This window comes from Dryobates pubescens, chromosome 23, assembly GCF_014839835.1.
Source record: "Dryobates pubescens isolate bDryPub1 chromosome 23, bDryPub1.pri, whole genome shotgun sequence".
NCBI classification, from domain to species: Eukaryota; Metazoa; Chordata; class Aves; order Piciformes; family Picidae; genus Dryobates; species Dryobates pubescens.
This window is the reverse complement of record NC_071634.1, coordinates 1608907-1636444: the sequence shown is the minus strand read 5'-3', so window position 1 is coordinate 1636444 and position 27538 is coordinate 1608907. Positions and strand designations below refer to the sequence as shown.

The following is a 27538-nucleotide window of genomic DNA, read 5'->3' as shown; positions in this document are numbered from 1 at the left end:
GGGCCGCGGGTCAGCAGGGCTGGCGCTGGAGGACGCTGACAGAACCGTCCTGCATGCCGAAGTACACCGCCTGCGCCATGCCCAGGAACAGCCCGGTCTCCACCACGCCTGCGGGACGGCACCCGGCCTCAGCCGCCCGCACAGCGGCACACGGACACACCGGCACACCGACCAAGGACAGCCCCGTGCCCGGCACTCCCTCCCCCCGACCCCCATCCCGTGCCCGGCACTCCCTCCCCCGACCCCCATCCCGTGCCCGGCACTCCCTCCCCCCGACCCCCATCCCGTGCCCGGCACTCCCTCCCCCGACCCCCATCCCGTGCCCGGCACTCCCTCCCCCGACCCCCATCCCGTGCCCGGCACTCCCTCCCCCGACCCCCATCCCGTGCCCGGCACTCCCTCCCCCGACCCCCATCCCGTGCCCGGCACTCCCTCCCCCCGACCCCCATCCCGTGCCCGGCACTCCCTCCCCCGACCCCCATCCCGTGCCCAGCACTCCCTCCCCCGACCCCCATCCCGTGCCCGGCACTCCCTCCCCCGACCCCCATCCCGTGCCTGGCACAGCCCCAGGCAGCAGCCACATCACAGGTAAGAGGTTGGAAAGGACCTGCACAGCTCACCCAGCCCAACCCCTGCCTGAGCAGGACACCCAGAGCAGGGCACCCAGAGCAGGGCACCCAGAACACACCCAGGTGGGGCTGGAAAGGCTCCAGAGGAGACTCCACAACCTCTCTGGGCAGCCTGCTCCAGGCTCCAGCAGCCTCACACCAGAGAGGTTTCTGCTCATGCTGAGGTGGAACCTCCTGGCTTCCAGTTGGAATCCCCTGCCCCTTGTCCTGGCACAGGACACCACCACCACAGTGCTCCTGGCACCTTCTTCCTGCCTCCCACCTCAGACATTTACAGACATGGATCAGTTCCCCTCTCAGCCTTCTCTGCAGCCTACCCAGCCCCAGGCCACAGCCTCTGCTCCCCAGGCAGCTGTTCAGTCCCCTCAGCATCCTTGCAGCTCCTGTGCAGCACTGCAGCAGCAGGGCAGCCCAGGCCAGCAGCTGTCCCCAGAGCATTCAGCTGCTCCCTGCAGCTCTGCTCCTGCCAAAGCCCCAAGCCTGCCACATGCTGCTGGCTGCCAGCAAGTGCTGGGTAACCACTGGGCTCACAGAGCCTGGGCCAGGCCAAGGCCAGCAGGCTGCTCCTCCAGCAGGGCAGAAGCCAATGGGTCCATGCAGCAGCCTCCCCAGCAGCTCTGAGGGAAGCAAGGCCACCAAGCAGAAGCAACCAGAAGCTGCTGGCAGCTCCTGACAGCCTACAGCCACAGCCTCTGCCTGCTCTGCTGTTTGAACCGGGCAGGATGGGGCAGAGCTGTGTGCTGGGGACACTGAGCTGTGTGCAGCAGGACCCCACTGCTCCTGCCCTCACCAAGCTCACAGCCAGCAAAGGCAGCTGTGGAATGGACTCCAGAGAGCCACACAACTGTCTGGGTTGGAAAAGGCCTCTGAGCTCACCCAGTGCAACCAGCAACCCAACCCCACCACAGCCACCAAACCATGGCCCCAGCTGCCATGGCCACAGGGTTCTGGAACCCCTCCAGCCATGGGGACTCCACTACCTCCCTGGGCAGCCTCTGCCAGGCCCTGACCACTCCTGCAGCAAAGAGATTTTTCCTCCTCTCCAACCTCAGCCTCCCCTGGCACAATTCCAGGCCAGTTCCTTTCCTTCTGTCACCTGAGACTAGGGAGCAGAGCCCAAGCCCCAGCTCACTGCAGCCTCCTCTCAGGGAGCTGCAGAGAGCAAGGAGGTCTCCCTCAGCCTCCTCTGCTCCACACCAAACCCCCCCAGCTCCCTCAGCTGCTCCTCCCCAGCCCTCTTCTCCAGACCCTTCCCCAGCTCTGGTGCCCTTCTCTGGCCCTGCTCCAGCTCCTCAATGTCCTCCTTGGAGCAAGGAGCCCAAGACTGAACCCAGCACTCAAGCTGTGGCCTCCCCAGTGCTGAGCCCAGGGAGGCATCTGAGATAACTCAACTATTAAGTACACCACAACAGGTAGCCCTAAGCTGACCAGATTCAGGAGCAGGCTTTGCCAAGACAACCAGAAAGCAAGCCAGGTATGGCTGCTCCAGGCTGGCTGCTGCTCAGTGCCACCAGCCCTGGGCAAACCTCAGTCATCCAAAGGCAGCTCTGGCCCCAGGAGCAGGTCAGGGGCAAAGCAGGGTCCCTGCAGCAGGTTTGCAAAGAGCAGGGTCAGCCCCTGCTGCTCCCCTGCACAGCAGCAGCTGCAGGAACAGCTGGGACCTGCTGCACCCTCACAGCAAAGGCAGCTGCACTCTGCCTGCTCTCAGGTGATGGAACAGGAGGGAATGGCCTGGAATTGTGCCAGGGGAGGCTTAGGTTGGAGATGAGGAGAAATCTCTTTGCTGCAGGAGTGGTCAGGGCCTGGCAGAGGCTGCCCAGGGAGCTGGTGGAGTCCCCATGGCTGGAGGGGTTCCAGAACCCTGTGGCCATGGCAGCTGGGGCCATGGTTTGGTGGCTGTGGTGGGGTTGGGTTGATGTTGCACTGGGTGAGCTCAGAGAGCTTTTCCAGCCCAAACAACTCTGTGACTACAGAAGGCTGTAAGCAGCTTCTGGGAAATGCTGTAAGGCAGTGCAGAGCCTCCTCCCAGAGCCCCCAGGGGCTCCATTGAGGTCCCTGTCTGAAAGGGCTGAAGGAGAGCAGGGCAGAGCAGAGGAGTGCTGTGCCTGAGGGGAAGTGGTGTCCCAGGGCAGCCAGCAGCACTCCAGGAGCTCAGCACTGCACAGGAAGGCCACCAGGGTACAGCTGTGCTGAGGCAGCTGATTGATCTCTCAAGGAGGAACAGATGTGGGTGACAGAGTCCTGGAGCAGGCTGCCCAGGGAGGCTGTGGAGTCTCCTCTGGAGATACTCAAACCCCACCTGGATGTGTTCCTGTGTGACCTGCCCTGGGTGACCCTGCCTCAGCAGCAGGCTTGGACTGGATGAACTCGAGGCCCTTTCCAACCCCCAGCACGGTGCTGACCCAGAAGAGGGCAGGAAGCACTCAGACATTTCCTCCTGCCCAGGGCAGAGCTCCCAGCAGCAGGGCTCTGTGCCCTGGAGCAGGCCTTAGCCAGTTCTGTGCTGCTCAGCACCACAGCCATTACCTGGTATCATTTTTATAGCAGTGTTCACTTCACTCCAGTCATGGACCTTGTCAAACTTCCAGTCCAGGATGAAGTTCCCATTGTCTGTCACCACAGGGCCCTGAGAAGCAAAGAATCACAGAACTGTTTGGGCTGGCAAAGCTTTCTGAGCTCACCCAGTCCAACCCCAAACCCAGCCCCACCATGGCCACCATGGCCCCAAGTGCCATGGCCACAGGGCTCTGGAACACCTCCAGCCATGGGGACTCCACCACCTCCCTGGGCAGCCTCTGCCAGGCCCTGACCACTCCTGCAGCATAGAAACTTTTCCTCATCTCCAACCTAAGCCTCCCCTGGCACAACAACTTCAGGCTATTTCCTCTCCTGTCACCTGAGTCTAGGGAGCAGAGCCCAACCCCCAGCTCACTGCAGCCTCCTCTCAGGGAGCTGCAGAGAGCAAGGAGGTCTCCCTCAGCCTCCTCTTCTCCACACCAACCCCCCCCAGCTCCCTCAGCTGCTCCTCATAGGACCCAAATCCCACTTGTCACCAGGAGCTCCTTCTGTACCAGGCACAGCCAGGGTCTGGCAGAGTCCTCTCAGGGTCCAGCCATCCCCACAATGGTTTAGTGGGCCAGAGCAGTCCCCACAAGCCTCACCCAGGCCACCTGCTCCTTCCCCTGCACACACACAGCCACATCAGGAGCAGGGGACCAGGCTGCCCTTGGATCACTGCCACCCTCTCAGCAGAAATGCCAAACCCATGGCCCAGGAGAAAGCTCTTAGTCTGAACTGGAGGGCAGCCCCCTGGGCATGGCCAGAGGCTGGGGTGCCCTGGGGGGCTGGGGAGCCCTGGGGGGGCCCAGGGCCTCTCACCGCTTTGCTGACCGCCATGCGCAGCTCCGCCGTGCCCCCGAAGCTCCTGCTCAGGGCTCTGCTGACAGGGACGTAAGCCATGGGGATCACCTCGATGGGAATTCCCTTCTTCCAGTGCTCCCCCAGGCTCTGGGATCTTTTCCTGAGGACACAGTTGGAGGAGGGGGTGCTCAGCGTCAGGCCTGGCACGGCTGCCCCCGTTCAGAGTCACGTTCCCCCTCGCGGCGCAGGCCCCGGCGGACGCGGCAGGCAGCTGCCCTGGGCACTCATGCAGGAGGAGCAGCTCAGTGCAGGAGGCTCTGCTCCCTCTGAGCCCTGCTCTGACATGTTTGGGGCAAACAGGACACGAGATCCTTTCCCTGCAGCTGCACGTGCAGAAGGGCAAATGCATTCTGTGCTGCCGGGCACCGAGCTGCCAGCAGAGCAGCCCTGCCCTCAGCAGCTCCGCTGGCTCCAAAGCAGGAGCAGGGCCTGCTGAGCTCAAAATGAGGCAGCCAGGCTGAAGTGGGAGTCTGCCCCAGTGGAAGGAGAGTCAAGGCCTCACACAGCAGCTTCCCAACCCTGCCACGGGGCACAGAGCTGGCTCCAGCGGTCACACTGCCACCTGTAATCGGCGATCACGATGAAGCACTTGGCATAGCCTGCAACGATCTTCTCCTGGGTCAAGCAGCCGCTGCAGGGACAAAAACACATCACATCAGTGTGACCCCTGCACTGCTTTGGCCTGGGTTAAAGATCAGCCACGGGCAGGGACACCTCCCACCAGCCCAGCTCACTCAAGGCCTCACCCAGCCTGGCTTTCAACACTGCCAGGCTTGGAGCCTCTGCAGCTTCTCAGGGCAACCTGTTCCAGTGCCTCACCACCCTCATGGGGAAGAGTTTCCTCCTAACATCCAACCTACATCCAGCTTCTTCCACTTTGAAGGCATTGCTCCTCAGCCTGGCACTCCCAGCCCCTGTCCAAAATCCCTCTCCAGCTCTCCTGGAGCCCCTTCAGGTACTGCAAGGCTGCTCTGAGGTGTCCCTGGAGCCTTCTCTTCTCCATGCTGAACAGCCCCAACTCTCAGCCTTTGAAACTCCAGCAGAAAGCAGACTGCTCTTCAGAGTCCAGTCCCCTTTGGTGGTCCTCCTGGCCCATACCAGGGCTCCTTCCCCTACCCTACTCTGCTGTCCCTTGCACACTCTGGGTCAGAAGCCAGCTCTCACCTCAGGTGCACTCACAGCCCTGCACAGGATCCCCTCAGCCTCCCCAGCCCACCCCAGAGACATCTGCAGCCAGGCCAGGACGCTCAGAGGCCACCCAGCAGCAGCACCAGGCACAGACAGACGGACAGCAAGGCTCACCCTCCACCTTTGATGAGGTTGAGGTCAGAGTCCACTTCATCTGCTCCATCGATGGCAACATCAAGCTGTAGCAAGAGGAGGAACCTGCTGTGGAAATCCCTCCTGGGAAGCATCCAGAGGCTGCTCCTGGGAGGGTGTCAGGTCCCAAGCAGCAGGCAGAGATGCTGTGAGAGCTGGGAGCACTCTGCTGCCTCCCCAGAGACAAGCTGGTGTGTCCCCCACCCGAGGACACCAGCCCCACCTCACCCCCACACAGCTGCTGCCTGCAGCCACATCAGTTCCCCTCTGCTGTTGTGAGCCATGGGCTGGGGGCTGCTGGGGGAGATCTTGGTCACAACACTTCAGCAACACCACATCTCCATCTCAGGCCACCAAGCCTCAGCCTGGGAGAGATTCCAAAGGCCTGGGGGGAGCCACAACTGGGCAGCCTGCTTGCCAGCTACCAGGGCAAGCACTCAGGAGGAGCTACAGCCCAGGGGGGAAGTAAACAAAGGCAGCTCTGGTTCACAGAACCAGAGAGCTGCGTGGCTTGGAAAAGAGCTCCAAGATCATTGAGTCCAAGCTTCAACCCAGCCCCAGCACGGCCACCAAACCATGGCCCCAGCTGCCATGGCCACAGGGTTCTGCAACACCTCCAGGCATCTGCACCACCTCCCCGGGCAGCCTCTGCCAGGCCCTGACCACTCCTGCAGCACAGACATTGTTCCTCGTCTCCAACCTCAGCCTCCCCTGGCACAATTCCAGGCCATTGCCTCTCCTCCTATCAGCTGAGACTGGGGAGCAGAGCCCAAGCCCCAGCTCACTGCAGCCTCCTCTCAGGGAGCTGCAGAGAGCAAGGAGGTCTCCCTCAGCCTCCTCTGCTCCACACCGAACACCCCCAGGGCCCTCAGCTGCTCCTCCCCAGCCCTGTCCCCCAGAGCCTTTGTTGCCCTTCTCTGGCCCTGCTCCAGCTCCTCAGCGTCCTGCTGGGAGTGAGGAGCCCAACAGTGCCGCAATGTGCTGAGGGGCCAAAGGCTGCTGGCGCCGTGTGAGGAGCGGGCCAGGGGCAGCAGGTCGGGGGGCGGCTGGGGGAGTGTGAGGTCACGGGGGCGGGGGCGGTCTGGGGGGGAGAGGTCACGGGGGCGGGGGCGGTCGGGGGGCGGGAGTGGTCACGGGGCGGGGGCGGTCGGGGGGGGGAGAGGTCACGGGGGCGGGGGCGGTCGGGGGGGGGAGAGGTCACGGGGGGCGGTCGGGGGGGGGAGAGGTCACGGGGGGCGGTCGGGGGGGGGAGAGGTCACGGGGGCGGGGGCGGTCGTGGGAGCGGTGGTCGCCGGGGCGGGGCGGTCGCGGGGGGGCGAGGTCACGGGGGCGGGGGCGGTCGGGGAGGGGAGAGGTCACGGGGGCGAGAGGTCACGGGGGGGAGAGGTCACGGGGGCGGGGGCGGTGGGGGGCGGGGGGCGGTCACGGGGGGCGGGGGCGGTCACGGGGGCGGTCGGGGGGCGGGAGTGGTCGCGGGGCGGGGGCGGTCGGGGGGCGGGAGTGGTCGCGGGGCGGGGGCGGTCGGGGGGGAGCGGTCGCGGGGCGGGGGCGGTCGGGGGGGGAGCGGTCACGGGGGCGGGGCGGTCGGGGGGGTAGCGGTCGGGGGGGCGGGGCGGTCGGGGGGGTAGTGGTCACGGGGGGGCGGGGCGGTCGGGGGGGAGCGGTCACGGGGGGGCGGGGCGGTCGGGGGGGAGCGGTCACGGGGGGGCGGGGCGGTCGGGGGGGAGCGGTCACGGGGCGGGGCGGTCGGGGGGGAGCGGTCACGGGGCGGGGCGGTCGGGGGTGGGGGGAGCGGTCACGGGGCGGGGGCGGTCGGGGGGCCGGTGTGAGCACTCACCTCGGGGTGCCGGTCCAGGTCGCTGAGCGTGAGGCCGCTCTGCAGGATGAGCTGCCGGGCCTGTGCACCGACACAAAGCCCAGTGAGTGCCAGCAGCACGGGGCGGCAGCCCCCTGCCGGCCCCTCAGCCCCCCTGCTGCAGGCCAGGCTGGTGGGCAGGCTGCCGGCAGCACAGCGGCTCAGCAGCAGGTCACTGCCGGCACAAGCTCACCCTCTGCCGAGCTGAGCTGAGCCGGGGCAGGGCTCCACATCCTGCACGGCAGCCAGCACCATCAGCCTGCTGCCAACCACCTGGACCCACGGCAGAGGCTCTGTGAGCCCTGCGCTGGTGCAGCTTGGCCACCGCTCCCTCTCCTGCCCACCCAGCCGCTCCGAGTCCCTTTGGCTGAGAAACAGGAGCCACACAGTGAGAAACTGCAGGAGCGCGGCACTGACGGTGCCGGGGGGGGCACACTGGCAAGGAAATCCCCACACCCCCCCAAAAACCCAAAAGAAGGCAAAAACTGGCAAGTGGAGCCGGTGGGAAGCCTGCTGAAGCAGCTCTTGGGTGGCACTCATCTGCTTCTGAAGCCACCGTGGACCCCCCTCAGGGCCAACGCCACATAGGACCCCAGAGCTACCCTGGAGCTGCCCCTCCGATGGAAAGCAGGAGCTGGAGCTTACAGGACCTTGAGTGCATCAGATCCCCTGTGCTGCAGAGCATCACAGAGTCACAGAATGCGCTGGGTTGGAAGGGACCTCCAAAGCTCATCCAGCTCCAACCCCTGCCATGTGCAGGGACACCTCCCACCAGCACAGGTTCCTCAGGGCCTCATCCAGCCTGGCCTTCAGCACCTCCAGGCAGGAGGCAGCCACAGCCTCCCTGGGCAGCCTGTGCCAGAGTCTCCCCAGCCTCACTGCCAACAATTTCTTCTTCATCTCCAGTCTCCATCTCTCCTCTCCCAGCTCAAAGCCATTGTTCCTCATCCTGGCACTCCCAGCCCTTGTCCAAAGTCCCTCCCCAGCTCTTCTGGAGCCCTTCAGGGTACTGGAAGGCTGCTCTGAGATCTCCCTGAAGCCTTCTCCAGGCTGAACAGCCCCAACTCTCCCAGCCTGGCCCCACAGGGGAGGTTCTGCAGCCTCTGAGCATCTTGGTGGCCTCCTCTGGAGCCTCTCCAGCAGCTCCAGGTCCTTCTTGTGCTGGGGCCCCAGAGCTGGAGGCAGTGCTGCAGGTGGGGGCTGAGCAGGGCAGAGCAGAGGGGCAGAATCCCCTCCCTGTGCTGAGGGCCCCAGAGCTGGAGGCAGTGCTGCAGGTGGGGGCTGAGAGAGCAGAGCAGAGGGGCAGAATCCCCTCCCTGTGCTGGGACCCCAGAGCTGGAGGCAGTGCTGCAGGTGGGGTCTGAGAGAGCAGAGCAGAGGGGCAGAATCCCCTCCCTGTGCTGCTCTCCCTGCTCTGGCTGCAGCTCAGCACTCAGCTGGCTCTGGGCTGCCAGGGCCCAGTGCTGGCTCCTGGGGACTTTGTCACCACCTGACCCCCCCAAGGCCTTCTCCTGCAGCCTGCTCTGGAGCCACTCCTCACCCAGCCTGGACTGGTGCTGGGGATTGCCCTGACCCAGCTGCAGGACCTCACACTTGCACTCACCCAAGTGAGGCTCCCTCCATGCACAGACTGTGCTCAAGTCTGAACCTCCTGCCACGCTACAGCTCGACCAAGACCCCTAAGACCACAGCCTGGGCCAACTGCTTCCCATGGCTCCCACCCACCAACACCATCCAAGTGCATCAACCCCACCCATGGGCACCCCAGCAGCATGAAGCTCAGCAGGTGGTGCTCCTGGCTTGTTTGCTGTGGCACTTCATGGCGTGCAGCTTCATCCCCACAGGCTGTGTGCTCCTCACCTGCACTCTGGGTTTGGCCTGCCTCACCAAATCCAAACAGCAGGCAGCTCACAGCGTGCCCATGGATCTGGGGATGGAAAGCACTGAAAGACACAGTGCTGGACATGCAGCCTGGGAGTCAGCGGTGTGGAAAGGAGGTGGCTCTCAGGCTCTCTGCTGGCAAGGCCATCAGAGCAGGGCAGGGCAGCAGGACTCCAAAGCAGAGCTCCCCCAGCGGGGAGAGCAGCAGCGGCGGCGGCACAGCTCCGGGCAGGGCAGAGCTCCCCCGTGTGCTCAGCTCCGGGTGAGAGGAAGGCACAAACAGCAGCCAGGGGACAGGTACTTACCCTGCTCTAGCTTACTGCTGCTGCTGGGACAACCCAGACTGACGAGAGGAAAGGAGGAGAATTAAAGCCCGGGGAGCTGAGGCAGCCAGCCCCACCTGTGGGCACCACTGCCGCCCGGGGACTGCGCTGGCAGCTGGCCCAGCTCAGACAGCCTGCCCCAGGCCTGGGGCACTGCTGCTCCTGCAGGGCTCTCCCTCCCCTTTAGCAGCCACCTCTTTGTTTCACTGCTAAGAAACCCTGCACTGCCACACCACTGCCCCAGCACTCCACAGCACCACAGGCTCCAGCACATCCCTCCTGCCCTGGCACCACTTCCCCCAACACCTGACACTGGAACCCAGAGCACTGTTCCTAGCCCAGGTGGGTCCCTGTCTCAGGATGGGATATTTCACACAACCACTGAAGTGCTTGGGTTGGAAGAGCCCTCTAGGATCACCCAGCCCAGCCAGCAACCCAGCCCCACCATGGCCCCAGCTGCCATGGCCACAGGGGTCTGCAACACCTCCAGCCATGGGGACTCCACCACCTCCCTGGGCAGCCTCTGCCAGGCCCTGACCACTCCTGCAGCAGAGTGGCACAATTCCAGGCCATTTCCTCTCCTTCCATCACCAGAGACTAGGGAGCAGAGCCCAACCCCAACCTCACTGCAGCCTCCTCTCAGGGAGCTGCAGAGAGCAAGGAGGTCTCCCTCAGCCTCCTCTGCTCCACACCAAACCCCCCCAGCTCCCTCAGCTGCTCCTCCCCAGCCCTCTTCTCCAGACCCTTCCCCAGCTCTGGTGCCCTTCTCTGGACACTCCAGCCCCTCAGTGCCCAAGGCAGGCTCTCACCACACTCTCTATATCCTACAGAGGCACTGAGAGGTTAAAGGAGGGAAACAAACAAACAAAAATCCCCACAGAACTGATTTTTACTGCAGCCATTTGTGTTAGACCCCAGGTGGCCACTGGCTGTTTGCCACAGCTGGGAAAACCAAAGCCCCAGCACCCCACCCTCACCCCCACACAACATCTGCAAGCTAAGAGGAGCTTCAGTGGCCACAAGAGTTGAGGGAAGCTCGTGCTGGTCTCTACCCAACCTCCAGGCTGAAGTGGGCTCAGTCTCCAGGTCACTGAGGTCCTGAAAACCCTTCAAGGACAGCCTCAGAATCAACCAGCTTGGAAGAGGCTTCCAAGATCAGCTGCACAGACTGCTGATGAAGTCAGGGTGGTAAAGCTGGGGCAGAAGCACCACTCCAAGGTCCACAGCAGGACTGTGAGCAGGGTACAGGGCTGCCTCTGGGCCAGGGCAGAGGGTGGTCCACGTCAAGTCACCACTACCTGCCTGAAGGGGCCAAGCTGCTCCTCTGCAGCACATTCCCACCTCAGGGAACAGAGGCAGAGAGACCAAAGCCAGTTGCCTGAAGACAGGGAAGCAGCTCAGAAACCTCCCCAGCAGTTCTGCTTTTCACCACCAAGCCACAATCCCTCTCTGCAAACCTCTCAACAGCCACCTTGGGATGACCCAGTCCCAGGAGAAGATTCCAGTGATTCCCATCCTGCAATCCCTTCTGGAAGGCAGCTGATGCACTTTGGGTGCCTCCTGACAAACCACAGCTTCCTACTACTGCTTGCAGCCTGGCTCTGGCAGTTTGCAGGGCTTGACACAGAGTCAAAGGAGGCCAAGAGCCTCCAAGGAATTGTGTATTAGGAGTCTGGTTCACCACTACAGAGCAGCTGCTCCACCAGCAGCATCCAGAGCTTGCCACACACCAACACAAGACACAGCTTCAGCACATAGCCCTGGTACCATGGCACCCCTGCAGCTCAGGGCAGGCTGAAACAGCACCAGCTCACAGAACCACAGCATTGTTTTGGTTGGAAAAGCCTTCCCAGAGCACCCAGGCCAACCAGTGCCTAACTCTGCCCAGGCTGGGGCCAGACCATGGCCCTCAGCACCACAGCTCTGCCTCTCAGACACCTCCAGGGATGGGCATTCAGCCACCAGCCTGGGCAGCCTGGGCCAGGCTTGGAGAAGCCTTTCAGTCCAGAACTTCTAATGTCCAACCTGAACCTCCCCTGGGGCATCTTGAGATCATTTATCTCATCCTGTCCTGCTCCTGGGCAGCAGAGCCCAACCCCCACCTGGCCCCAGACTCCTCTCAGGAGCTGCAGAGAGCAAGGAGGTCTCCCTCAGCCTCCTCTGCTCCACACCAAACCCCCCCAGCTCCCTCAGCTGCTCCTCCCCAGCCCTCTTCTCCAGACCCTTCCCCAGCTCTGGTGCCCTTCTCTGGCCCTGCTCCAGCTCCTCAATGTCCTTCTGGGAGTGAGGAGCCCAAAGCTGAACCCAGCCCTCAAGCTGTGGCCTCCCCAGTGCTGAGCCCAGGGGCACAATCCCTGCCCTGCTGCTGCTGCCCACAGCACTGCTGCTCCAGCCTAGGCTGCTGGTGGCCTTCTTGCCCAGCTGGCCACCCCCTGGCTCACTTTCAGCTGCTGGCACCCAGCACCCCCAGGGCTTTCTCTGCTGGGCAGTTTCCTGCCACTCTACCTCAAGCCTGGAGCCTCCATGACTCAGCCCTTGGCCCTGCTGACCCTCATCCCCCTGGCCTTGGCTCATCCATCCAGCCTGTCCTCAAGGCTTCCTGAGGTCCATCTGCAGGCTGCATCCCAGCTGCTTTCAGTGGTGCTTCCATTAACTCCCAGCACAGTGAGCCAGGCTGGAGAGCTGCCCAAGGGAACCCCCTGAGTGTCTGGAGCAGCACAGGAGGGCAGCACTTACCTGGAAGGAGGTTGGGATGCAGACAATGCTCAGGTTCTCCTCTCTAACCCGCTGGGCTGCAGGGGAAACACAAACAGCAGAGGCCTGCATGTGCTGCTGCAGCAGGACAAGCTCACAGCAGCTTTCCCTTTAAGAGCCCTCAGTTCAGAGCAGCCCCTCTGAATCACTGCAATTATTTGCTTGGCTTGCCAATCACTCAGTCAGGCTCACCAGGCAGACAGGTGCCACCCTGCACAGGCTGAGCCTCAGCTTCCACAGGCAGAAGTATTTAGCCCCCCAGCCTGGCTCAGCCCTCCCAGGCACCAGGAGCCATTAACCTGCTGTGTTTGCAGCAGCAGAGGAGCCTGGGCAGCAAATCCTCACCTGGGACACAGCCCCAGCCTCCCTCCCTCCAGCAGACTGGTTTTGCTGTGCTCCTTGGAAACAGAAAGCTTCAGCAGCTGCCTGAGAGGCTTTCTGGCCTGCTGCCCTGGGGACCTCACATTCATTTATTACAGAGCTCTGAAACCCGTGGCAGGGAAGGGCCTAATAAAGTCCAGTATGCCATGAAATGGAAGCTCAGCTCTCCTCCCCCAGGCTAACCCCAAACCACTCACACACCTCTTACTGAGGACTCATTATGAGCAATATGCTGTTTCACTAATTACACCACTTAGGCATAAGCCACCAGCTCCAGAGTCAGCAAGAGCAAGCACAAGGTGCTGCCAGGTGAGGCTGGAAGGAGGCAAGATGCAGTCACTGAGGCTGCTGGTCCAGTGCTAATGTGCTCAGCAGGGGTGAGAACTCAGCAGCCTGGAACAGACACTCCCCTTCCAATACCAGATCCAGTTACTCAGAGACCAATCCTGACAAGAGTTGAGAGGGGTTGTGACACTGAGCCAAGCCCAGAGAGCTGAGCTGAGCTCCCACACCAGCTCCCAGAGGAGAGTTATGCACAGCCTCTGTGGGGTGGGTGCCAAGGGGCAGGCACAGCACCACCTCTGCTTCACTTCTGTGCCCAGACCTCAGCCCTCCTTGCTGGGGGACTTCCAGGTCCCATTCTGCCCCCAGGAGCTGGAGGGCTCCAGCAGATCCCCCCAGCCCCCCAGGAGCTGGAGGGCTCCAGCAGATCCCCCCAGCCCCCCAGGAGCTGGAGGGCTCCAGCAGATCCCCCCAGCCCCCCAGGAGCTGGAGGGCTCCAGCAGATCCCCCCAGCCCCCCAGGAGCTGGAGGGCTCCAGCAGATCCCCCCAGGCCCCCCGGTGGGACACACTGAACCCCGCATTACCTCCCTGTGCCTGAGCAAGGCCCCCAGGAGTGAGAGGGCTGATGCTGCACTCCACACAGGGCTGCTCTGCTCTGCAGCCAGGGTCAGCAGAGCAGGAGGAGGGTAGAGCACCTCCTTGCCCTTGCAAGGAACCATTGCACCTCTGCCCCCTCTGTAAGGAGGCTGAGGGCAACCACCCCTGCTCGGCAGAAATGCCTCTGCCTCGCTTGAATGCTGTGCTCTCATCTTCTGAAGCCCACCCCGAGCAGAGCTGCCCCCAGGGCAAGCAGGGCCATGGAGGTGTAGGGTATACAAAACACCAAACCCAGAGGGCTCCTCTGCAGCCCCCTCCAGCAGCAGCCTCGCAGCCAGCCCTGGATGGGAGCTGCACACCAACGGTTAACGGAAGCAGAGCAGCTGCATGGCCCAAAGCCAGAGAGCAAGCCAGGGCTTGGCAGAGCTGCACTGAAACAGGGGCTCAGCTCCAGCACAGGGTGAGTGCCAGGGAAGCACTTTGGCTGGCAGCATGGGCAAAACAGGTGCCACACCACTACCTCCTCAGCACTCTCCATGCAATACGCTCGGAGCACAAGACCCAGTTTTAACCTTTGGCTTTGAGCAGGCAGTGAACAGACCTGAGCTCTAAGGCAGCAGCATCCAGACTGCTTCCAGGGGCTGGGGCAGCCACAGGAGAGGACTTTCTGCGGTGGGAAGGAGAGGAGGAGGAGGGGAGCAGCCTACCTAATCGATGCACAGCATGGACGACCGTGGAGCCGCTCCCGATGCCAAGGACCTGATTGTTCTGCAAAGCAAAGAGAGGCAGAGGAGAGCTGTCACTGGGGAGGGCTGGGAGGGGTCCAGAGCAGGGCCACGAGGGGGCTGGAGCTGCTCTGCTGTGAGGACAGACTGAGAGAGTTGGGGTTGTGCAGGCTGGAGAGGAGAAGGCTCCCAGGAGACCTCATTGTGGCCTTCCAGGATCTGCAGGGGGCTCCAAGAAAGCTGGGGAGGGACTTCTGAGGGTGTCAGGGAGGGATAGGACTGCGGGGCATGGAGCAAAACTAGAAGTGGGGAGATTGGGATTGGCTGTGAGGAAGAAGTTGTTCCCCATGAGGGTGGTGAGAGCCTGGCACAGGCTGCCCAGGGAGGTGGTGGAAGCCTCCTGCCTGGAGGTGTTTGCAGCCAGGCTGGAGGTGGCTGTGAGCAACCTGCTGTGGTGTGAGGTGTCCCTGCCCATGGCAGGGGGGTTGGGACTGGATGATCCCTGGGGTCCCTTCCAACTCCAGTTCTATGCTTCTGTAGCACCAGGGCTGCCAGCTGCTCCCAGCAGACTGGAGGTGTTGAGCACGTGCAAGAGGAAGCTTGCCCAGATCCCTGCCAGCACACAGCAGCGCAGCAGGCTGCAGGCAGGGCAGGGAACGCAGTGTGCCGGCGAGGGCACAGCTGCTGCTGCGGCTCAGGGGTGCTGAGCAGCTCAGCCTTTCCCTAAAGGCCATGTCCTTGATAAATGCCCCAGCTCTTGGGGTGTCCCACACAGGCACTGAATTGTTGGGGTTGGAAAAAGAAGCCAATGGGTCCATGCAGCAGCCTCCCCAGCAGCTCTGAGGGAAGCAAGGCCACCAAGCAGAAGCAACCAGAAGCTGCTGGCAGCTCCTGACAGCCTACAGCCACAGCCTCTGCCTGCTCTGCTGTTTGAACCGGGCAGGATGGGGCAGAGCTGTGTGCTGGGGACACTGAGCTGTGTGCAGCAGGACCCCACTGCTCCTGCCCTCACCAAGCTCACAGCCAGCAAAGGCAGCTGTGGAATGGACTCCAGAGAGCCACACAACTGTCTGGGTTGGAAAAGGCCTCTGAGCTCACCCAGTGCAACCAGCAACCCAACCCCACCACAGCCACCAAACCATGGCCCCAGCTGCCATGGCCACAGGGTTCTGGAACCCCTCCAGCCATGGGGACTCCACCACCTCCCTGGGCAGCCTCTGCCAGTGTTTTGAGAACTCTCTGAGTGAAGAAATTGTTCTGATACCCAGCCCTCCCCTGGCACAAGTTCAGGGCCATTTCCTCTCATTCTGGTTGCTGGCACATCCTCCCCTGCCGGAAAGCTGAGAGCTTCAGACAATGCCACAAAGGAAGAAGCTGAAACAGCCTCGAGATAACATCTCCCAAGGAAGCCACACAGTAAAAGCAAGGGTCTGCTGCCAACAGTAGGGATGCACCAGAGGCCAAAGCAAAGAGCACAGCAGCTGTTCTGGAGCACAACAAACACTGCTCCCCCAAACCAGAGCACACAGCTTGGCTGCCTGAGAGCCCAGCAGCGAGCCTGAAGGATGGGTGAGCCTGGCAGGGTGTGCTGAAGAGGGTCACAGCTTAACCACAGCTCAGCCCTGGCCTCTCCCTGCCTAGGGTGTAGTTTAAGAAGGGTCACTGCTGTCTCACCCAGAACATAACCTGTGAAAGGTGCTGCAGGCTGAGGGTGGATGGGTGCAGCTCTGTTGGCTCCACAGAAGGAGCTCTGCTGTGTACATCTGTTTATCATCAGCTCCATCTCCCACCAACTGAGAGCCTCTTATAAACTTCCCATTTCCAGTGTGTTTCTCCTTCTTGGCATGGGTTCCAAAGCTTAAATCAACTTAAAGAGGCCAAACATCACTAGAGAGAGACTCCAGACGGGAGAGACTTGAAGCCATCCGGAGAGGCAGGCACGGAGCTGCTGTGCTTTATCTCTTGGACATTAGACTGGTCTGGAGTTCTGTCTCCATGTGGAGTGAAGCCACAGTTCAGCAGTTGTGGAAGGAGAAAACCACACCTGCAGCACTTCAACCAGCTAAAACCTAACTCAGCTGACAGCCTGCCTGCTCAAGGCAGGTCACATTCCTCTCGGATTAACTATTTCCCTCCCTTCTGCAGGTCAAAAACCTTAAAGAAACAAAAGTTCCCTGACACCCAGCAGGCAAGCAGAGGCTCAGCTTATCCCCCAGCCCTCACTAATCACCATGACTCTGCAAAAGATGGGGCAAGCAACAGCTGCCAGCTGCATGCCAGCAACGCTGCCAGCAGAAACCCAATAGCTCCCCCAGGCCTCCCGCTGCCACCCTCCCGCGCTCGGGGCCAAGTGTGGCCAGGCAAGGACAGGGCAAGCAGAGCAGGCAGCACAGGGGCAGTCCTTGTTTCAAGGTGGAAGAGGCAGGGTCTTCTCTGTGCCCTTGCTTCTAGGGGGTGGGACAGCTCCCTGGGCCAGCTGGATGCCCTAAAGGAGCAGGGAAAGTCTCAGGGTCAGCCACTCCGCCATGAAGCAGGAGGAGCACACCAGGGGCCTGGTGATGAATTTGAATGGGTTGGGTTGGAAGGGACCTGCAAGATCAGCCAGCTCCAGCCCCCTGCCATGGGCAGGGACACCTCCCACCAGCCCAGCTTGCTCAAGGCCTCATCCAGCCTGGCCTTCAACACCTCCAGGGAGGGGACAGCCACAGCCTCCCTGGGCAGCCTGTGCCAGAGTCTCACCACCCTCACTGCCAAGAACTTCTCCCTCATCTCCAGTCTCCATCTCCTCTCTCCCAGCTCCAATCCATTGTTCCTCATCCTGGCACTCCTAGCCCTTGTCAAAAGTCCCTCCCCAGCTCTTTCAGGTACTGGAAGCCTGCTCTAAGGTCTCCCTGCAGCCCTCTCTCCTCCAGGCTGAACAGCCCCATCAGTGGGGAGGGTTAAGCTTCCTCCCCTAGGCAGGGGCAAGGCTCTGAGCTGAGTGAGGTTCCCAGAAAGACTCTAAGCCAGCCTGGCCCAGCAGTGCCACAAAGTTTGCTCTTTGGCAGCTCCCAGCTCTCCCTCCTCAGCTCCAAGCCCAGCCAGGCCATGGGCACAAGCAGAGGCTGGCCAGAAGCAGAGCAGAGTGTGCACAGGGCAGGTCCTGCTCTCAGCACCACCTGCACAGAAGCCATTTCCAGTTGCTTACCAAACCCCAGCACACAAACCCAAGGGCTGGAGCCATACGGAGCTGAGGACTCCGGGATGGACTCCCTGAGCAGAGGCAGCAGTGAGCACTGCCCCTGCTAACCCAGGGCCCAGCACTGGAGGTGCCAACCAAGCCACGGGCATGGAGCGGCTGCCAGCAGCGCCACCGGGCTGGGCCAACCCAGGTGTGCAGGACTAGGACTGACGTGGGCAAAGAGCAGGAGATCGATACAGGGCGAAGGCCAAAGCTGCCTCTCAGCAGCCCTCAGCCCTCTGGGGCAGAAGGGCCCCTGGCTCTCGCCCACACTGTGCCCTCTGCAGAGCTGCCAGCAGGGCCTGCCCTCAGCACTGTTGTGTAAACCCAAAGCCAGCTCTCCCCAAGCCGCTTACAGCGCTAAAGCCCCAGGCCAGCCTGCCCCAACGAGCCCTCAGGGCAGCAGAGCCCACGGCCTGAGCCTGGTCACACAGCCACAGAAGGGGCTGGGTTGGAAGGGACCTCCAAAGCTCATCCAGCTCCAACCCCCTGCCGTGGGCAGGGACACCTCCCCCCAGCACAGGCTGCTCAGGGCCTCATCCAGCCTGGCCCTGAACACCTCCAGGGAGGGGACAGCCACAGCCTCCCTGGGCAGCCTGTGCCAGAGTCTCACCACCCTCACTGCCAACAATTTCTTCCCCATCTCCACTCTCAGTCTCCCCTCTCCCAGCTCAAAGCCATTGTCCCTCGTCCCAGCACTCGCAGCTCTTCTAAGAAGCTCCTCCCCAGCCTTCTTGCAGCCCCTTCAGGTCCTGGAAGGCTGCTCTGAGGTCTCCCTGCAGCCTTCTCCAAAATGAACAGAACCCTCTTGGTGTCTGCTGCAGTGCTGGGCAAATCTGCTCCTACAGCTGCCCAGGGACAAATGCTGTGGGCAAACAAAACTGCCTTCAACAAAAGCAAGAGCAAAAAGCTCTCCTGTCCTATCCCCCCACCCACCCCCAGCCTGCCTCTGCCACAGGCTGCACAGGGAGCTGCTGGGATGGGGGTGAAGGATGGTGCCAGACGAGGAGCCTGATGTAGTACCAAGCCGCTCAAGTCACACACCTCCCGATCAGGCAAGGGGGGAGGGAGCCTCCAGCTTTGCTTTCAGACTTGATGTTGTTCCTCCCACTAGCAGCGACAGATCTAAAGCCCAAACTGTTACACACAGCAGCTGCACCCTGACAGGGCAAACTGAAGGGGAGGCTGGTTCCCTCTGAGACTGCAGCCATCTAACTGTGGCGACCCTAACCTGCTCTGAGACACCCTGCACAAGCAGCAGTTGCAGCCTTCCCCTGGGCACTGTGTGCTTTCCTTAAGCAGGCTCACAGCCAGGCTCTGAACTTTGATCAGCCAGAAACATCACCCCGAGTTTGCATGGCTTCAGAAGAGCACAAGGGACAGCTGCTTTCACTAGGGGAAGCTCAAAACTGAGAGCCACATTTCAATCCAAATCAAAGGTGCACTCAGCTCTTCCAACGTCCAACCTACCCCCCCCCCACCCCGATCACAAACCGGAGCAGGTGACAGCAGGGACTTAAGCCAGAGTCAGCGCCCTGCAGAGCCCGCTCTGGGACTCCTTGTGCTCTAACTGGAACGCTGGGGTCATGGTCCTGCTCTCACCCAGGCCAAACAAGGTGTTTGTAAAGTACACCGAGGGGAGTTTGGAGGGGAACCCTGCTCACTGCCTCAGCTGTTCATCCTCCGTCCTCGGGTGTTTCTCACCCAGACCTGGAGGTGCTCCTGTGCAACCCGCCCTAGGTGATGCCGTTCCGGCGGAGGGGCTTGGACTCGATGATCTTCAGAGGTCCCTTCCAACCCCTAACACTCTGTGATCCTGTGACTCTGTGTGCCCACCCACAGCAGCAGTCCTGCCCTGGCTCCACACCTTGGCTCCACCAGAGCTCCTGCAATCCCTCGCCACACAATTCCGCGGCTTGCTTCGGGTCAGCAAGCGAAGGGCTCCTCCCCGCCCGCTTTTCTTTCCGCCGGCCGGGGCAGCTTGCAGCTGCGCTCCTGGCAGGCAGGTACGGAGCGCTCGGGGGCTACAGAACCAGTGAAACATTGACGGGACGCCAGCGGAGCCCTCAGCAGCTGAGCCTCAAGGCACCAACCCAGCGCGGGAAGCTGGAAGGAGAACTCCCCTGCCGCCCCCACCCCCGGCCGCTAACGTCTTGGCAACAACTCAACTCCAGTTTCGCCACCGTCGTTGCAAAAGGCCTTGCACAGCAAACACTGCGATATCCACTGCGTGGCTTTAACCCTTCACCTCCCAGGCGTTCACAATCAGGCTTGAGCAGCCAAAGCTTGAGTAGCTCCGCTCCTGGCTGCCCTTCAGCCCCTTGCTGCACCTCCCTCCCTGCGGAGGGCACAGCTCCCTGGTTAGGGGCTCTGGCTCAGAAACAGGGTGCAGCAGGGGAGCAGCCCACAGCTGGATTAAGGAGCGGGACGCGGCGCTAGCCTGAACCCCCACGGCAGCCCAGCTCGCAGGAGGGGGCAGGGTGAAGGTGTGGAGCTGCTCAGGACCCGCTGCCCGGGCGGTGCGCGCAGGGTGCGCGCAGGGCGAGGGAGAAGCCTGCCTTGTCTGCAGGCTGAAAGGAGCGCACACCAAAACGAGGGAGGAAAAGGCTTGGCAGGGACGATCGGTCCAGTGCACCCCGAGACTGTCCATGCTCCAGGTGGGGCTGAGTTGCCCGTGCATGCCACAATCCATCCATGCACCTCCGGGCTGCGGAGCGCACGGGAGGAGTCCTTGCAACCTGCAGCCGGTCCACGCACTGGCAGGCGTGGAACACCCCACGGCCACCCTGCACTGGGGGTAGGTCCCTGCCACCCAGAGCTGCTCCGCACACTCCAGGGTCTGCCCATGCACTGGGAGGCTCCATGCACCCCATCGCCACTCCATCCACCGGGGTGTCCCAGCACCGCGCCGCCACACTGTGCACTGGAGGGGTTCGTGCAGCCCGGAGCTCCTCTCTGCACCGGGAGGCTCTGTGCACCCCTGGCCACCCCGCACGGTGGGGGTCTCACCGCCTACCCCCCACGATTACTCCACACACCCTGAGGTCCATCAGTGCACGCGGTGGTCATTCTGTGCTCTGGAGACACTGCACCCCAGAGCCGCTCCGTGCCGTGGGGCAGCCCCTGCACCCCGGGGCCGCTCCGTGCCGTGGGGCAGCCCCTGCACCCCGGGGCCGCTCCGTGCCGTGGGGCCCCTGCACCCCGGGGCCGCTCCGTGCCGTGGGGCAGCCCCTGCACCCCGGGGCCGCTCCGTGCCGTGGGGCAGCCCCTGCACCCCGGGGCCGCTCCGTGCCGTGGGGCAGCCCCTGCACCCCGGGGCCGCTCCGTGCCGTGGGGCAGCCCCTGCACCCCGGGGCCGCTCCGTGCCGTGGGGCAGCCCCTGCACCCCGGGGCCGCTCCGTGCCGTGGGGCAGCCCCTGCACCCCGGGGCCGCTCCGTGCCGTGGGGCAGCCCCTGCACCCCGGGGCCGCTCCGTGCCGTGGGGCAGCCCCTGCACCCCGGGGCCGCTCCGTGCCGTGGGGCAGCCCCTGCACCCCAGAGCCGCTCCGTGCTGTGGGGCAGTCCCTGCACCCCGGGGCCGCTCCGTGCCGTGGGGCTGTCCCTGCACCCCGGGGCCGCTCTGTGCCGTGGGGCAGCCCCTGCACCCCGGGGCCGCTCCGTGCTGTGGGGCAGCCCCTGCACCCCAGAGCCGCTCCGTGCTGTGGGGCAGCCCCTGCACCCCAGAGCCGCTCCGTGCCGTGGGGCAGCCCCTGCACCCCGGGGCCGCTCCGTGCCGTGGGGCAGCCCCTGCACCCCGGGGCCGCTCCGTGCCGTGGGGCAGCCCCTGCACCCCGGGGCCGCTCCGTGCCGTGGGGCAGCCCCTGCACCCCGGGGCCGCTCCGTGCCGTGGGGCAGCCCCTGCACCCCGGGGCCGCTCCGTGCCGTGGGGCAGCCCCTGCACCCCGGGGCCGCTCCGTGCCGTGGGGCAGCCCCTGCACCCCGGGGCCGCTCCATGCCGTGGGGCAGCCCCTGCACCCCAGAGCCGCTCCGTGCTGTGGGGCAGCCCCTGCACCCCGGGGCCGCTTCGGGCACCCCGAGGCTCCGTGCCCCCTGCCGCCACCCTGTGCCCCGGGGGCTCCCCGCCGCCGCTCGCAGCCCGCGGGGTCGGCGCCCCGAGCCGAGCCGAGCCGAGCCGTGGCAGCCTCACCTGGACGTGCTGGTCCACGGCAGCGAAGGCTGCCAGCTTCTTGGCCTCCTCTGCCATGGTGCCGCCGGGCCGCCCGCGGGTCGAGAAGCGCCGCCGCGCCGCCGGCCCCGCTCTGAGCCTGCCTGGCGGCCGGGCAGCCAGGGCAGTGCTGCGGAGCGGGCCGGGCCGGCCGAGGAGCCGCATGCCGCCGCGGCCCGCCCCCGGGGGGCTCTCCCTCACGGGCTGGAGGCCTGGGCCGAGCCGGCTGCCTTCCTCCTCCGCCTCCTTCTGCTGCTACTCCTCCTCCTCTTTCTGCTGCGGAAGGCTGGGACTTGTAGTGCTGCGAGCCGAGAACTACAGTGCCCATAATGCACGGCACGGCGTGGCTCGGCACGGCACGGCTCCGCTCGGCGTGGCACGGCTCGGCACAGCTCGGCGTGCCCGCGCTTCCCTCCGCCGCGCTGCTCCGCAAGCCGCAGGTGCTGTGCTGTGTCCGTGCGTGTGGAGAGATACTCAACCCAACAGCCTCCAAGTGTCACAGCATCCCGGCGTGGTGGGCTAGGAGGGAAAGATGAATCCGAGCTAGAGCTTCCTGTTCCTAACGGAGGCAGAGAAGTCCTCTAAAACTTTGAGTAAAGGGGGAGTGCACAGGACAGTTCTCCGTGGGGTCTGTCACTTCCATCCTGAACTCCCAGACACGAATTTCCCTCTCCCTTTCCCCCTGGCTGAAGCACTCAGGATCTGCAGACTCCCCAGTCCACCTACTGCATGTCTCCCTCCACATGGAACACCCCCAGCCCCTGCGTCACACACTCTGTGTTCATCTGAATGAGGCTTCTCACTTCTCTGGGTGAAGAAGTTAAGCCTGAGCTCTGTCCTAACAGTTCAGCAGCTCAGGTGGTGTTCAATGTCTGTGGCCTTCAGACAGCCACCTGCTGATTTACAGCCAGAGCCCAGGTGAGGCCCTGGGCAGAGGCTGTTTGTGATCCACAAACCCGTGGATAAGGTGAACTGTCTGGTTCTGTCTTTGCTGTTTCAACTCCCTCTTAGCCAGTTCTTCCCTCTGTAAAGACACTGCCCCGCTTAATCCTATCAGCAGGGACCCCTGACGATCACCCAGTCCAACCCCCCTGCCAGAGCAGAGGCACCCGCAGCAGCTTGCCCAGGGTCACAATGGCCGGGGGGGGTGTTGGAATGTCTCCAGAGAAGGAGACTCCACAACCTGTCCTGGCAGCCTGCTCCCTCACAGGAAAGTTTTCCTCCTGTTTTCTTCAGGTTTTAAGTGGAACCTCCTGGGTTCCAGTTTGTCCCCCTTGCCCCTTGTGCTGTCCCTGGGCACCACTGAGCAGAGCCTGGCCCCAGCCTCTCGCCCCCACAGCTCCTTTAGCTCTTGCTGAGCATTGCTCAGCTCCCCTCTGGGGCTGCTCTGCTCCAGGCTCTCAGCCCCAGGGCTCTCAGCCTTTGCTCCTAACAGAGCTGCTCCAGGCCCCTCAGCAGCTTGGTGGAGCTCTGCTGGATTCTCTCAAGCAGTTCCCTGTCTCTTGGGAGCTCAGAACTGGACACAACACTCCAGATGAGGCAGAGCAGAGGGGGAGGAGAACCTTCCTTAACCTGTGGCTGGCCACACTTTTAAATGCACCTCAGGAGACCATTTGCCTTCTGGGCCACAAGTGCACAGTGTTGGCTGATGGGGAACTTGTCCCCCAGGACCCCCAGGTGCTGCTCCACAGTGCTGCTTCCCAGCAGGTGCCCCCTCAGCTGTGCTGCTGCAGGGGATTGTTCCTCCCCAGGGGCAGGACTCTGCACCAGCATTCTCAGCCCTGGGAGCCACATTGGGACCACACACAGGCAGCTCAATTTCTCTCCAGGCTGCAATGCCACCAAGATGGGGGGGAGCTGCAGGTCTGCAGAGCCTCCTCTTCATGTCAAGGTCAGGCCACAACACGTGGAGCAGAATCATAGCACCACAGAACTGTCAGGGCTGGAAGGGACCCCAAGGCTCAGCCAGTCCCAACCCCCTGCCATGGGCAGGGACACCTCACACCACAGCAGGTTGCTCACAGCCACCTCCAGCCTGGCTGCAAACACCTCCAGGCAGGAGTTTTCCACCACCTCCCTGGGCAGCCTGTGCCAGGCTCTCACCACCCTCATGGGCAACAACTTCTTCCTAACATCCAATCTCAATCTCCCTACTTCTAGTTCTGCTCCATCCCCCCCAGTCCTATCCCTCCCTGACACCCTCAAAAGTCCCTCCCCAGCTTTCTTGGTGCTCCCTTCAGATCCTGGAAGGCCACAATGAGGTCTCCTGGGAGCCTTCTCCTCTCCAGCCTGCACAACCCCAACTCCCTCAGTCTGTCCTCACAGCAGAGCATCTCCAGCCCTCTGCTCCTCCTCGTGGCCCTGCTCTGGACACCTTCCAGCCCCTCCAGATCCTTCCTGGCACAGAGGCTCCAGAGCTGGCCCCAGAGCTCCAGCTGTGGTCTCAGCAGAGTGGAGCAGAGGGGCAGAATCCCCTCCCTGGCCCTGCTGGCCACACTTCTCTTGCTGCAGCCCAGGCTCTGCTTGGCTCTCTGGGCTGCAAGTGCTCCCTGCTGGCTCCTGCTGAGCTTCTCCTCCCCCAGCACCCCAAGGCCTTTCCTGCAGGGCTGCTCTGCTGCCAGTCCCTGCCCAGCCTGGATCAGTGCCTGGGATTGCCCTGCCCCAGCTGCAGGACCTTGCCCTTGGCCTTGTTGAGCCTCAGGAGGTGTCATGAATGTTCTGTGCTGTTGCCCTCCCAGCAGCAGGGCTGCCCTCGTGGTTGTGCCCCCTGCATTCCTGGCTCGTTTTGTTGCCCAGCGCTGCAGTTCCACTGTGGTTTTTGTTGGGACTAGAAAGGTTGGGTTCTTTGTTTGCCCGGGGTGGCCACCCCGTGCTGTGGACGAGGGGGAGGTGTCTGCACAAAGGCTGCGCTCTGCCTGCCGGCTCCCGCGGCGCAGGGGTGGCCCTGGCCGCTGTGCGGGCAGCAGGTGACGCGCAGCGCGCGCCGGCCGCTCCTGCCCCGGCGCCTTCCGCCGGCTGGCAGCGACCGTCCTGCAGCTCAGAGGTGGGGAGGCTGGGAGAGTGCCCACGTCTGCTGGGGGCTGTGCCTCAGGCAGGCGCCGGAGGAGCAGCTGCACTGCCTTGGGGTTCTGTGGGAGGTGGTTGAAGGTCCATCCTGTGGGCAAGAGGCACGGATGTGGTGCTGAAGGACATTGGCTGGCACCACCTTGCCTGCTGGGATGGTAACTGCTGGTGCAACATTGCCTGCTTAGGGGCTGTGGGGTCAGAGTGGCTGAGAGCAGCCAGGCAGAGAGGGACCTGGGGGGACTGGGTGACAGCAGCTGAACAGGAGCCAGTAGTGTGCCCAGGTGGCCATGAAGGCCAATGGCATCCTGGCCTGCAGCAGGAACAGTGTGGCCAGCAGGAGCAGGGAAGTCATTGTGCCCTGTGCTCAGCGCTGCTTAGGCCACACCTTGAGTCCTGTGTCCAGTTCTGGGCTCCTCAGTTTAAGAAGGACATTGAGAGACTTGAAGGTGTCCAGAGAAGGGCAACAAGGCTGGGGAGGGGTCTGGAGCACAGCCCTGTGAGGAGAGGCTGAGGGAGCTGGGGTTGCTTAGCCTGGAGAAGAGGAGGCTCAGGGGAGACCTTCTTGCTCTCTCCAACTCCCTGAAGGGAGGCTGTAGCCAGGTGGGGGTTGGTCTCTTCTCCCAGGCAGCCAGCAGCAGAACAAGAGGACACAGTCTCAAGCTGTGCCAGGGGAGGTTCAGGCTGGAGGTGAGGAGAAAGTTTTTCACTGAGAAAGAGGAATTGGCCATTGGGATGTGCTGCCCAGGGAGGTGGTGGAGTCAGCATCCCTGGAGGTGTTCAAGAGGGGATTGGATGTGGCACTTGGTGCCATGGTTTGGTTAGTCATGAGGTGTTGGGTGACAGCTTGGACTTGATGATCTCTGAGGTCTCTTCCAACCTTGGTGATTCTGTGATCCTGTGGTTCTGTGACTCTGTGATAACACAGGCAAAGGACATTCTATAATAAAAGAAAACATCCCTGTCTCACTTTTCAGCTCCATATCCTTATCTAGCCCACCCATACTTCTGTTTTAGAGTTTCTGCTTCAATCAAACTCATCTAATTGGCACGAATTATCACTCCATTCATCACACAAGGGAAATGCCCAGGGTGCCTCCCTAGTGACTGCAGCTGTCTGTCCCACCTGAGAGGGATTCTGAATGCAAAGGAACAGCTGCAGAGCCTGGAAGTTGTTCTGCACTGCTGCAAGAGTGGATTGCAAAGCAGTCTGGGACAGTCCTGTGCTTGGGGAGTGTTAGGAGAGAATCCAAGCTGGTCAAGGGGGTGGAGAGGAGAAGAAGGCCTCCAGCAGCCTGGGCTGGAGCAGCAGTGCTGTGGGCAGCAGCAGTAGGGCAGGGATTGTGCCCCTGGGCTCAGCACTGGGGAGGCCACAGCTTGAGGGCTGGGTTCAGCTTTGGGCTCCTCACTCCCAGAAGCACATTGAGGAGCTGGAGCAGGGCCAGAGAAGGGCACCAGAGCTGGGGAAGGGTCTGGAGAAGAGGGCTGGGGAGGAGCAGCTAAGGGAGCTGGGGGGGTTTGGTGTGGAGCAGAGGAGGCTGAGGGAGAGCTCCTTGCTCTCTGCAGCTCCTGAGAGGAGGCTGGAGCCAGGTGGGGGTTGGGCTCTGCTCCCTAGGAACAAGTGACAAAATGAGAGGAAATGGCCTCAGTTTGCCCCAGGGGAGGGTTTGGTTGGACATTAGAAAGAAACTTCTTGACTGAAAGAGTTCTGAAACCATAGAATGGACTCCCCAGGGAAGCAGCTGAATCCTGCTCCCTGGAGATGTTTCACAGAGGCAGAGATGTGGTGCTGAGGGCCATGGCCTGGCCCCAGCCTGGGCAGAGATAGATAAGGGTTGGACTGGGTGCTCTGAAAGGGCTTTTCCAACACAGCTGACTCTGTGATTCTGTTCCATCCCATAGCTGCTTCCTGCAGTGCAAAGCAGCCACTGGGGTTCTATGCTGATAGAGGAAGTTCATCCTTGTCAGAGAACTACAGAGCTCTTTGGGTTGGAGAAGACCTTTAGGATCTTTGACTCCAAGCTTCAACTCAGCCCCACCATGGCCATGAAACCACATCCCAAGCGCCACGGCCACAGGGTTCTGGAACACCTCCAGGGACTCCACCACTCCCTGGGCAGCCTTTACCAGTCCCTGATCACTCCTGCAGCAAAGAAACTGTTCCTCATCTCCAAGCTAAGCCTCCCCTGGAGGTTTGTAGGTTGGATATTAGGAAAAGAATGAGATGCCCTTCCTGACAGGTGGGCATCTCCTGAGCCCCACCAGAGCAGGCAGTGTTATCCCAGAGGTGAAGCACGGGGTGGTGATCCTGAGGGTGTCCTCACAGCAGCAGCTGATGCTTTGGCTTGCAGCACATCTTTCACAGAGTCTCCCTGGAGGAAAGCAAACATCAAAGCAGAGAGACCTTGCCAGGCTGGGCAGATGGGCAGAGGCCAAGGGCAGGAGATTGAACACATCCAAGTGCCAGGGGCTGCACATTGGCCACAGCAACCCCAGGCAGTGCTACAGGCTGGGGTCAGAGTGGCTCAGAGCAGCCAGGCAGAGAGGGACCTGGGGGTGCTGAGGCTGAGGGAGCTGGGGTTGCTTAGCCTGGAGAAGAGGAGGCACAGGGGAGACCTTCTTGCTCTCTACAACTCCCTGAAAGGAGGTTGTAGCCAGGTGGGGGTTGGTCTCTTCTCCCAGGCAGCCAGCACCAGAACAAGAGGACACAGTCTGAAGCTGTGCCAGGGGAGGTTTAGGCTGGAGGTTAGGAAGAAGTTCTACACAGAGAGCGTGATTGCCCATTGGAATGGGCTGCCCAGGGAGGTGGTGGAGTCACCATCACTGGAGGTGTTCAGGAGGAGACTTGATAGGGTGCTTGGTGCCATGGGTTAGTTGATTAGG

The 27538-nt window shown here is 62.5% G+C and overlaps 1 protein-coding gene across 1 annotated transcript; it reads right to left on the bottom strand.

Moving 5' to 3' along the window:
* Positions 1–21840, bottom strand: RPIA (ribose 5-phosphate isomerase A). Its single transcript, XM_054172379.1, has 9 exons — positions 21575–21840; positions 14151–14211; positions 12165–12220; positions 7207–7266; positions 5352–5416; positions 4612–4680; positions 4008–4149; positions 3156–3255; positions 1–108 (listed from the first exon to the last, which is right to left on the bottom strand). Exons 1-9 carry the CDS (start codon positions 21755–21757, stop codon positions 11–13), a joined length of 834 nt encoding a protein of 277 aa, XP_054028354.1. The 5' UTR covers positions 21758–21840; the 3' UTR covers positions 1–10.
* Positions 21841–27538: the final 5698 nt, after the last annotated feature.

Bases quoted from the DNA above. Each gene is read 5' to 3' on its own strand.
- RPIA (XM_054172379.1), bottom strand. From the start codon at position 21,757: ATGCGGCTCCTCGGCCGGCCCGGCCCGCTCCGCAGCACTGCCCTGGCT. The intron at 4,150-4,611 runs GTGGCAGTGTGA...CTGTGTCCTCAG, and splicing joins ATCGTGATCGCCGATTACAG to GAAAAGATCCCAGAGCCTGG. The intron at 109-3,155 runs GTAATGGCTGTG...GCCGTCCCGCAG, and splicing joins TGCTATAAAAATGATACCAG to GCGTGGTGGAGACCGGGCTG.